The sequence below is a fragment of the Manis pentadactyla genome, chromosome 9 (assembly GCF_030020395.1).
Source record: "Manis pentadactyla isolate mManPen7 chromosome 9, mManPen7.hap1, whole genome shotgun sequence".
In the NCBI taxonomy this organism is placed as follows: Eukaryota; Metazoa; Chordata; class Mammalia; order Pholidota; family Manidae; genus Manis; species Manis pentadactyla.
Window position 1 is genome coordinate 63,228,597 of NC_080027.1, and position 12,579 is coordinate 63,241,175.

Consider the following 12,579-nt stretch of genomic DNA (forward strand, 5'->3'; position numbering starts at 1 on the left):
ATTGTCATTAGATGCATTTCATTACTCTTGTTAATTTTTATGGCTTACCTTGCCCTGAAACATAATTAGTCTAAAGCAAGAATTAGCTTCGAACTTTGACTCTCATTAAGAGTAAAGTATTGCTGTATTCTTTTATTCTTTATTCAAAGTAAATAAATGGTATTTTCTGTCTCTCAGAATTATTTCATAACTGTCTGCTAGAAATGCTTATTTTTCCAGGCATATTAAAACCTGATGGAATTCAAGACCAATGATTTCAAAATGCTAATAGTTTTTGAATATTCTGAATATATTTTAGGTCCTGAATATTTGAGTATTGCATTCTCAAGATTTTTCTGTCCTGTTTAGCATTTAAATACTTATATTCTTGATATTGCAATATATTTTTCTTAGTCTTAATTAAGGTAAGTTAATTAAGAGTATGTTAATTCTAGATAACATATACTGAATTGTATAAAAAATGTGAAGATTTAGGGAAAATAATGGTGTCAGTGGAAGAGCAGGTTATTAATAAAAGCAAGATGGCTTTAAGTAGTTCGTGACTTAAAGGTAAATCTGCACCATATCCAGCCACTCAACTAGATTAACAGCCAGGCCTCCTCCCCTCCCCCCCTAACTCCCAGGCTCCTTTGTTTCTCAGATCTTGGTTGATTTCAATAACTGATTTTTGGGCTGCTTGTTTTTTCTATTCCAGCCCTTTAAATTCTTTGAATTCCTTTTTTTATTAATTGAAGTATAGTTGATATGCAACCTTATATTTGTTTCAAATATACAACACAGTGATTCAAAAGTTACTCATATTATTAAATCATATCCCCACCAGTGCAGTTACTGTCAACATAGGAGAATGTTATAGAATCTTTGGCTATATTCTCCATGCTGTACTACCATCCCCATGACCAACTTATTTTACGATTGAGAATTTTTGTTCCAATTCTTATGTTTTAAATTCACCAATAAAAAATGTGGAAACCATATAGCTCATGAAACCCTAGGCCCCCACCCTCAGCCCCAGTAAAAGCAGAAACCGCTGCCCATGCTCCCCTCCTCCTTCTCTCTGTCTTTCACCACCTGTGACCTTGAGGTTGGCCCCAGTGTGTTAAGTAATTTCCAGGACTTAGAAGTAACTAATGTATTTTTTTTTCAGTTTCTTGATGGTTATTGTTAATAAGGGGGCCTTGCAGTCATACTAAGAACCAAAAGGGCCAGTCCAGCCACACCATTGCTTATCTATAGGCTGAGACCCCCACAAAACAGTAGAAATGGGTGTGAAAGGTTTATTGGACACGCAGTCTTGCTGTGTACATACCTAATTTTGAATTCTAGGGATACTTCTGTTTTATCAACTAAATTAAACTGTCTCCCTAATGGGAAATGAATGTTACTCACATTTTTGGGTTGCTGTCAATATCTTTAGGATTCAGAGTTATCTTGAAAATCATCATGGCCAAGACAATGGACACAGTAGTTCTTAGGCTTCTGTATCTGTCTTTTATATAGTTTGACCATCAAAAATTGTTTGGTTTAGACTTCTATTACCATTTGAAGGAATGGTAATACAGGGACACCCACACCAGCCAGAAAAGAGGAGTTGTTAACATGTGTTACCCAACACACAATGAGTAAAATGTACAAAAACACACACAATACTAATATATATCAGCTTTACAATAGTGGTTACCTCTGAGGAGAGGGAAGGAAGAAAAATTAAGTACAACTTTAAAATATGTGTAACATTTTCTTAAAAGTCTGAAGAGAATTGGACAAAATATTTATATATGTCTATACTTAGGGTGAACCCAGAGGAATTTTACATATTAACTTCTTGTTATTTTATGTTCAAAATGTTTCAGAACTATTTCTTTTTAATATGTATATATGATGAAAATTACCTTTATTCCTGAACCAGTTTCCACTGACTCTGTCCATCTCCAGAAGTAATCCACATTACCAGTGTCTTTTATATTATTGCAGGGGTCCACTAAGACTATGTTGTCTAATACATAACAATGAGCTCCATGAAGCTGTTGGGCGTTATAAAATAGCTAATCCAAATTGTGTTGTACCATAAAATACATGCAGTACATTTTAAAGATACATTTCAAAATATGTCAATTATATCAATAATCCATTACATGTCAAGAGGATAATATATAAAATATATTTGATTAAATAAAATAGTAAACTTAATTTTCTGTGTCCTTTTACCTTTTTAAAAAATGTGACTACCAGAAAAACTAATCATTAGAGAGATGAAATCTTTCATCCACTATCATACAGATTGTTTTTATCATAGTGAATCCTGAGTGACTATAAAGCCTCAGATCTTAACTACTGTGCTATTCTGACTTGTTTTCAAAATACTCAGGCAGATAAAGATGCTACATTTATACATTGAGTAACTGGCCTATATTTACAGATTCCAATGATATTATATTCAGAAGGAAATATTATGGTTTCTTTGGTACAGTATTTATAACATCCCATGCTTTTCAGGTCAGGACTTTCATTATGCAATTACTCCAAACCTGGCCACATGCCAAAATTATCTAGAGAGTATTCTAGGAATAGTGATTGCTAGGCCCAACCCTAACCAAATCTAGTTGCTTTTGTTTGTTTTTTAAAGAACCACATTTTTTGGACTGAAGTTTAAACAGGTAAGTGAATCACAGTCAAAACATAAGTGGTTTCTCAATTTAAAAAAATGATTCTTTTATTGTGTCTGAAGAGGATATTTTTATGTAATCTGTGAATATGTGTATGACTTGGGCAATGAAAGTTTGGTTAGTGAAAGTTTTAATCTTTTGTTCTTTTTCAATATTTGCTGATGGATAATTATTTGATTATACTTCAAAAGTCATGAAAGTAAATCTATAAAAGTTATAGAAATTAATTTGAAAGATCTACATAATATTCTATTCATTTTCAGATTAATTTTTTAAAGACTGAAGTGGAAAGAAAGAGCAAATTGATCCGAGATCTCCAGAATGAGGTAAGACTTATATTTCAGGCAAAGTTCATATATACCAAAAAATATACACAAGCCCACATATAGGTTTACCACAAACTTTAGATTATAGGTCACATGCAAATCTGGCCTTCAGTTATATAATAATGGAGAGGATCTATAAGATTAAGGATTTCAAAGAAATAGTACTTTATATGTATGCAATATTAGTTCATGCCTTTCCATGTCATTTTCCCTTTTAATTATATTTTGATCAGGCTAATATCAAAACTTAATTTTCATTTCATAGATTTATTTATCAAATGTCATTAAAGCCAGTGAAGAAAGGTAGCTAGAAATTAATTGCATGTTATGAAGAGCCAATCTGGAATTAAAAAATTTATTTAGGGTAATCTTAGAGTAATATAGATTTGAATATAAAGAAGCTAGAACTTCCATTTATAGCCATTATAATGTAAAGATTCTACAAAATACTGAATATGTCCCTCTTTTGATTCCTTGTCTCTCTTGTTATACAACTACTTAATTTTCTAAAATTTCTCCATCACATTTCAATTTCCACCTTTTTATTTCCTTTTTTAATGTAATTAGTTCATTAGGACTATTAAACCATAACTGATCACACATCTTCCTTAATCAATACCACTAATTATGGTTAATTTTGAATAAATAAATCACTTTAGCCTTTGTTAGTCTTCCCTTTCTTCTTTCCTTCTTTCATTTTATTTTTTGAGACAATTTAACAATAGATGAGCTATATCATTCCTAAAGGGTCTCCACCTTGGTATCTCAAGGTTGAAAAATAGACTTACCAAAAGACTTTGGAATCAAAACTCACCGTCTATACTCTGATTATATCATTAAAATGGTTTATCAAATGTGCAAAGAATAAATAGGAGAAAGGAAAGCAAGAAAATTTTAAATGGCTTTCTGATGATTCTACTGTATTTACATTTATTTTTAATTATTTTTTCTTTTGAGTCTTCTTACGAAGGTGTGATGGGGTGGACTTGATAATGTTTTCCCTAAGGCCTGAATCTTCTTGGTTTCCTGTTTATAGAGGAGACTATCAGCAGACCAGGATTACCAGCATACTGGGAGTACTGGATACTTTCTTGTTCATTGGGCTCAGTGAGAGCTCACTGAGAAGGCCCAATTACACAAGTCAAAAACTTCTACAGATCCTTTAAGATACAGGGAACATTCAAAACAATGTTAAAGTCATAATTAAAATTTTTTAAAAAGTAAAAAGTATATTTGCATATTCACACGCACATGCACTGATACACACACACAAAACTGTGGATGCAGTTGTATGCTAAAAAGGAGATTATAGATAGATAATGTATCTCAGTATTAGTATCATCATTCGACTTTTAATCTTAGATAAATTTCTTAAATCTAGAATTCAACTAAGGAAGAAGTACTTTCAAAATCAAACCATAAATTATTTATAACAAGTACATGTAAGAACTAACAAAATATTTCATAATATAAGAGTTTCTAGGGGGTATTTTTATAGTGCAATATTAATTTTCTATGTGCATAGACTAGGATAATTCTAAAAGAAATACAACTCTACAGAAGTAATACCTACTAAAGATAAGTTTTGTAATTAAATTTACTACTACTCACTTTCATCATATTGAAAATCTGCAAGATGAAAACTGATAAGCAGGACAAGGTTTTGACTTTTTCTTTTTTTAATTTTATTTTGGTATCATTAATCTACAATTACATGAAGGACATTATGTTTACTAGGCTCCCCCCTTCAGCAAGTACCCCCCAAATCCCCGTTCACAGTCACTATCCATCAGCATAGTAAGATGCTGTAAAATCACTATTTGTCTTCTCTGTGTCGCACAGCCCTCCCCGTGCCCACCCCAACACTAAACGTAATGCCCCCTTTCTTTTTTCCCGCCCTTATCCCTCCCTTCCCACCGTCCTCCCCAGTCCCCTTCCCTTTGGTAACTATTAGTCCATTCTTGGGTACTGTGCATCTGCTGCTGTTTTGTTCCTTCAGTTTTCTTTTGTTCTTATACTCCACATATGAGTGAAATTATTTGGTACTTGTCTTTCTCTGCCTGGCTTATTTCACTGAGCATAATACCCTCTAGATCCAACCATGTTGTTGTGAATGGTAGGATTTGTTTTTTCTTATGGCTGAGTAATATTCCATTGTGTATATGTACCACTTCTTCTTTACCCATTCATCTACTGATGGACATTTAGGTTGCTTCCATATCTTGGCTATTGTAAATAGTGCAGCCATAAACATAGGGGTGCATCTGTCTTTTTCAAACTGGAGTGCTGCATTCTTGGGTTAATTTCCTAGAAGTGGAATTCCTGGGTCAAATGGTACTTCTATTTTAAGCATTTTGAGGAACTTCCATACTGCTTTCCACAATGGTTGAACTAATTTATATTCCCACCAGCAGTGTAGGAGGGTTCCCCTTTCTCCACAACCTCACCAACATTTATTGTTGTTTGTCTTTTGGATGGTAGCCATCCTTACTGGTGTGAGATGATATCTCATTGTGGTTTTAATTTGCATTTCTCTGATGACAAGCGATGTGGAGCATCTTTTCAGATGTCTGTTGGCCATCTGAATTTCTTCTTTAGAGAACTGTCTATTCAGCTCCCCTGCCCATATTTTAATTGGATTATTTGCTTTTTGTTTGTTGAGGAGTGTGAGCTCTTTATATATTTTGGATGTCAACCTTTTATCAGACCTGTCATTTTCAAATATATTCTCCCATTCTGTAGATACCTTTTTGTTCTATTGATGGTATTCTTTGCTGTACAGAAGTGTTTCACCTTGATATAGTCCCATTTGTTCATTTTGGCATTTGTATCCCTTGTCCGGGGAGATATGTTCAAGAAGAGGTCACTCATGTTTATGTCTAAGAGATTTTTGCCTATGTTTTTTTCTAAGAGTTTTATGGTTTCATGACTTACATTCAAGTCTTTGATCCATTTCGAATTTACTTCTGTGTATGGGGTTAGACAATGGTCCAGTTTCATTCTCTTACATATAGCTATACAGTTTTGCCAGCACCATTTGTTGAAGAGACTGTCATTTCCCCATTGTATGTCCATGGCCCCTTTATCAAATATTAGTTGACCATATATGTGTGGGTTAATGTTTGGAGTCTCTATTCTGTTCCACTGGTCTGTGGCTCTGTTCTTGTGCTAGTACCAAATTGTCTTGATTACTGTGGCTTTGTAGTAGAGCTTGAAGTTGGGGAGTGAGATCCCCCCTACTTTATTCTTCTTTCTCAGGATTGCTTTAGCTATTCGGGGTCTTTGGTGTGTCCATATGAGTTTTTGAACTATTTGTTCCAGTTCATTGAAGAATGCTGTTGGTAGTTAGATAGGGATTGCATCGAATTTGTATATTGCTTTGGGCAGGATGGTCATTTTGACGATATTAATTCTTCCTAGTCGGGAGCATGGGATGAGTTTCCATTTGTTAGTGACCTCTTTAATTTCTCTTAAGAGTGTCTTATAGTTTTCAGGGTATAGGTCTTTCACTTACTTGGTTAGGTTTATTCCTAGGTATTTTATTCTTTTTGATGCTATTGTGAATGGAATTGTCTTCCTGATTTCTCTTTCTATTAGTTTATTGTTAGTGTATAAGAAAGCCACGGATTTCTGTGTGTTAATTTTGTATCCTGCAACTTTGCTGAATTCTGATACTAGCTCTAGTAGTTTTGGAGTGGAGTCTTTAGGGTTTTTTATGTATAATATCATGTCATCTGCAAATAGTGACAGTTTAACTTCTTCTTTAGCAATCTGGATTCCTTGTATTTCTTTGTTTTGTCTAATTGCCATGGCTAGCACCTCCAGTACTATGTTGAATAACAGTGGTGAGAGTGGGCATCCCTGTCTTGTTCCCGATCGCAGAGGAAAAGCTTTCAGCTTCTCGCTGTTCAGTATGATGTTGACTGTGGATTTATCATATATGGCCTTTATTATGTTGAGGTACTTGCCCTCTATACCCATTTTCTTGAGAGTTTTTATCATGAATGGACATTGAATTTTGTCGAATGCCTTTTAAGCATCTGTGGAGATGATCATGTGGTTTTTGTCTTTCTTTTTGTTGATGTGGTGGATGATATTGATGGATTTTCAAATGTTGTACCATCCTTGCATCCCTGGATGAATCCCACTTGGTTATGGTGTATGATCCTTTTGATGTAATTTTTATTCAGTTTGCTAATATTTTGGTGAGTATTTTTGCATCTACGTTCATCAGGGATATTGGTCTGTAGTTTTCTTTTTTGGTGGGGTCTTTGCCTGGTTTTGGTATTAGGGTGATGTTGACTTCATAGAATGAGTTTGGGAGTATTCCCTCCTCTGCTCTTTTTTGGAAAACTTTAAGGAGTATGGGTATTATGTCTTCTCTGTATGTCTGATAAAATTCCGAGGTAAATCCATCTGGCCCGGGGATTCTGTTCTTTGGTAGTTTTTTGATTACCGCTTCAATTTCATTGCTGTAAATTGGTCTGTGTAGATTTTCTGTTTCTTTCTGGGTCAGTCTTGGAAGGTTGTATTTTTCTGGGAAGTTGTCCATTTCTCCTAGGTTTCCCAGCTTGTTAGCATATAGGTTTTCATAGTACTCTCTAATAATTCTTTGTATTTCTGTGGGGTCCATCGTGACTTTTCCTTTCTCGTTTCTGATTCTGTTGTTGTGTGTTGACTCTCTTTTCCTCTTAATAAGTCTGGCTAGAGGCTTATCTATTTTGTTTATTTTCTCGAAGAACCAGCTCTTGGTTTCATTGATTTTTGCTATTGTTTTATTCTTCTCAATTTTATTTATTTCTTCTCTGATCTTTATTATGTCCCTCCTTCTGCTGACCTTAGGCCTCATTTGTTCTTTTTTTTCCAATTTTGATAATTTTGACGTTAGACTATTCATTTGGGATTGTTCTTCCTTCTTTAAATATGCCTGGATTGCTATATACTTTCCTCTTAAGGCTGCTTTTGCTGTATCCCACAGTAGTTGGGGCTTTGTGTCATTGTCGTTTGTTTCCATATATTCCTGGATCTCTATTTTGATTTTGCCATTGATCCATTGATTATTTAGGAGCATGTTGTTAAGCCTCCATGTGTTTGTGAGTCTTTTTGCTTTCTTTGTACAATTTATTTCTAGTTTTATGCCTTTGTGGTCTGAAAAGTTGGTTGGTAGGATTGCAATCTTTTTTAATTTACTGAGGCTCTTTTTGTGGCCTAGTATGTGGTCTATTCTGGAGAATGTTCCATGTGTACTTGAGAAGAATGTGTATCCTGTTGCTTTTGGATGTTGAGTTCTGTAAATGTCTATTAGGTCCATCTGTTCTACTGTGTTGTTGAGTGCCTCTGTGTTCTTACTTATTTTCGTCTGGTGGATCTGTCCTTTGGAGTGAGTGGTGTGTTGAATTCTCTCAGAATGAATGTATTGCGTTCTATTTCCTCCTTTAATTCTGTTAATATTTGTTTCACATATGTTGGTGCTCCTGTATTGGGTGCATATATATTTATAATGGTTATAGCCTCTTGTTTGACTGATCCCTTTATCATTATGTAATGTCCTTCTTTATTTTGTTACTTTCTTTATTTTGAAGTCTATTTTGCCTGATACTAGTATTGCAACACCTGCTTTTTTCTATTGTTTGCATGAAATATCTTTCTCCAACCGTTGACTTTTAATCTGTGCATGTCTTTGGGTTTGAGGTGAGTCTCTTGTAAGCAGCATATGGATGGGTCTTGCTTTTTTATCCATTCTATTACTCTGTGTCTTTTGATTGGTGCATTCAGTCCATTTCCGTTTAGAGTGATTATTGAAAAGTATGTACTTATTGCCATTGCATGCTTTAAGTTTGTGGTTACCAAAAGTTCAAGGTTAGCTTCTTTACTATCTTACTGTCTAACTTAACTTGCTTATTGAGCTATTATAAACATGGCCTGATGATTCTTTTTTCTCTCCCTTCTTATTCCTTCTCCTCCCTTATACATATGTTGGGTGTTTTCTTCTGTGCTGTTTTTAGGATTGCTCCCATCTAGACCAGTCCCCGTAAGATGCCCTGTAGAGGTGGTTTGTGGGAGGCAAATTCCCTCAACTTTTGCTTGTCTGGGAATTGTTTAATCCCTCCTTCATATTTAAATGATAATCGTGCTGGACACAGTAATCTTGGTTCGAAGACCTTCTGTTTCATTGCATTAAGTATATCATGCCATTCTCTTCTGGCCTGTAGGGTTTCTGTTGAGAAGTCTGATGAGAGCCTGATGGGTTTTCCTTTGTAGGTGACCTTTTTTTTCTCTCTGGCTGCCTTTAATACTTTGTCCTTGTCTTTGATCTTTGCCATTTTAATTATTATGTGTCTTGGTGTTGCCCTCCTTGGATCCCTTGTCATGGGAGTTCTGTGTACCTCTGTGGTCTGAGAGGATATTTCCTCTCCTAGTTTGGGGAAGTTTTCAGCAATTATTTCTTCAAGGACATTTTCTATCCCTATTTCTCTCTCTTCTTGTTCTGGTACCCCCATAATGCAGATATTGTTCTGTTTAGATTGGTCTCACAGTTCTCTTAAAATTCTTTCATTCCTGGAGATCTTTTTATCTCTCTCTGCATCAGCTTCTCTGCATTCCTGTTCTCTGTTTTCTAGTCCATTAATGGTCTCTTGCATCTCGTCCATTCTGCTTTGAAGTCCTTCCAGAGCTTGTTTTATTTCTGTATTCTCCCTCTTTAATTCTTGCATATTTCTCTGCAAGTCATTCAGCATGGTTATGTCTTCTGTTTTGAATTCTTTTTCAGGAAGACTGGTTAAATCTATCTTCCCAGATTCCTTCTCAGGGGAAGATGTAGAAGATGTCGAAGCTCTCTGGGTTAGTCTTGTCTGGTTCAAATTTTTTTGCCTTTTCATGTTGATAGGTGCAGTGGAGTGCTATTGACTCATCTATCAGCTGGGACAGTCAAGCCTCTTTCCACTTGCTCCTGGCCTTTCTTTCCTGGGACAACTGCAACCCCTAGTGGCTTGTATTGGGCAATTGCATGTAGACTGGGTTTTTGTATCTTGCCTGGCTGGTATGGAGGAAGCTCCCTTGCTGAGGGTGTGGCCAGACTCAGGCTGCTGCTCTTCTATGGCGGGGCCCCAGAGGGGTAATGGACGTGGGGCTGCTTTGGCTGTTTACCTCTGTGAGGGGTCTCAGAGCTGTTGCCCAGGGGGTTAGTGCGCCCGGAGTTCCCTGGAATTTCCAGCTGCTGGACTGTGACCCAGTATGCTTCTGTCCAGCCGTGGGGTCCCTGTCTATTTAAGACTATCAAAAAGCACTTGCTTTTCTTTGTCACAGGGGTGCCGGCTTCGGGACCTGCTCACAGGTCCTACCATCCTGTTTCCCTAGTTTCCAGCACCCCACGCATGCACTGTGTCTGTGCTCTGGTCCAGATGGCTGAGGCTGGGTGTTTAGCAGTCCTGGGCTCCCTCTCCCTCCGCACTCCAACTCCTCTCCTCCCACCGGGAGCTGGGATGAGGGGCCTCAGGTCCCACCAGGCCAGGGCTTATATCTTATCCCTTTCGCCAAGCGCTTGGTTCTCGCAGTTGTGGATGTAGTCTGGCTCTTGTCCTGTGTCTTCTGGTCTCTCTTTTAGGATTAGTTGTATTTGTTGTATTTTCAAAAATATATATGTTTTTGGGAGGAGATTCCCACTGTCCTACTCACACCGCCATCTTGGCTCCACCTCCAGGTTTTGACTTCTTTAACAAAACCTGACTGTGAACATACATCATCAACTGAATGCTTTTCATTTGACTCCTTTATATTAGTTCCTTGCATGTTTAGGTTTATTATTTTGAGAAATGATCTGTATGTAGTGGTTGAACAAAATAATTAACATGTACTCTGTACAGTAAAAGTATATGAATATTGCCTGGTAGATTTTAGTTCAGAAATAAAAAAAAACAGATTAATTAATTAATTAAACAAAATACAGAGGGATGAGGAAGACATAAAGGTATACAGAGATTTCTGGGAGAAGCTTGAAGTTCCCTGAATCTTCTGAGTGGGAATTTTGGGGAGTCCCATTGGAAAAGGGACTTCTGAAAAGTTACTAAGGAACAATCAGAACTTTTTCCATGTGGGAAAGTAACTATTAAGAGGCACATTCACATTAGTGTATAGGAATTTAGATTTAAGATTTCCCTTTGGAGAGGTGGGAAAATATTCACACATGTTTTTTGTTTTGTTTTGTTTCTTTAAATGCTGTGTAGTGCAGAAAGCATTTTGATTTTTCCATCCAGGCAGGTATACTTGGAGACTGTAACTCAAAGATTATGAGGCAGAACCCTTTAGAACCTGAAATCATGAGTGAGAAAGAACATTGGAGAATATAGAGAGAGCAAAGTGAGAATAAAGATGAAAAGAAATAGCTTTCTTGCAAGGAAAACGAAAGTGAGACCGGCAAGAGTTGAGCTATGAGTTAATCAGAGAGCATTTCCAGCTCTTTTATTTCATCTATTTTCTCTTACCTTTATCTCTATCTCTGTCTTCACATGAGCTTCACTTTTATTCTGTGTCTTGGATTGTTTTTTACTCACTGAAGCTCCATGGAGATTAAGGCACTCTCCAAGTTTCCAACCTTGGTCCTCTGCTTTTCTGTTTATATTCTCTTCCCTGGAATATTCAAATCAAATCTGTCCCATCACAGTGTGTATTTCTTTGTACCAAATAACTGTACAAGCAATTAATAAGTGGTACAATGATATCAGTAAATTTTAAAACTCACATTGGCTTATATGTAATTTTCCCAACCTGTTAAGGTTTGCAGCAGTCAGGGGAAAGACTTGTCAAATTTTAGAGAAGTCTTTATCAACAAAAGAATGGAAGAAAACACAGAGAAGGGCTTCCCATTAGTGCTTATAGTGGTGATTAGGTTCCTACAAAACATTAAAAGAAATGCTTTCCACTGTACCAAGATAATCTAGCTAAACTGTGAGCATAGAGCACTCTGTAAAGACCTTTCCTCTGCATTAAAAACAAGAGATTAATGAAAATATGTCTCAGGTTTTAATTTTGATGATAATATACCTTATTAGAAGTCAGTCCCTTTTAGAAAGGAACACCACATCCTTAGTGTAAAGCTGCAAAGTACTGACTATGATACTTGGGATAAGTAATAGAAAATATTAAATTACGGTTGTATTTTTTTAGTAGTTGTTATTTTGTTAATGCTATGATTATAAAATTGCATAGTAAGTGGTCTCTAATCACAGTTTCCCTATACATCCTTTAGTTTCAGTGTATAAATCTGCATGATGTGGGATTCCTCACATTGCCAAAATTGATCTATAGTAGACTTATCGCCAGTTTTCTGATAACTTCTTTTCTTTTTTTGAGAGGGCATCTCTCATATTTATTGATCAAATGTTTGTTAACAACAATAAAATTCTGTATAGGGGAGTCAATGCTCAATGCACAATCCTTAATCCACCTGAAGCCTAAATCTCATCAGTCTCCAATCTTCTGAAGCATAATGAACAAGTTCTTACATGGTGAACAAATTCTTACATAGTGAATAAGTTCTTACATGGTGAACAGTACAAGGGGAGTCATCACAGGAACTTCCGGTTTTGATC

General features: G+C 36.0%; 1 protein-coding gene across 3 annotated transcripts in view; it reads left to right on the forward strand.

The window, feature by feature from the left end:
• The window catches only part of LUZP2 (leucine zipper protein 2), a 493,734-nt gene that overhangs the window by 229,207 nt on the left and 251,948 nt on the right, over positions 1–12,579 (forward strand). For all 3 annotated transcript variants that reach the window (XM_057507481.1, XM_036932720.2, XM_036932721.2), the window contains one exon: positions 2,930–2,992. In XM_057507481.1, coding sequence (XP_057363464.1) covers positions 2,930–2,992 — 63 coding nt within the window. The remainder of the gene's footprint in view (positions 1–2,929; positions 2,993–12,579) is intronic.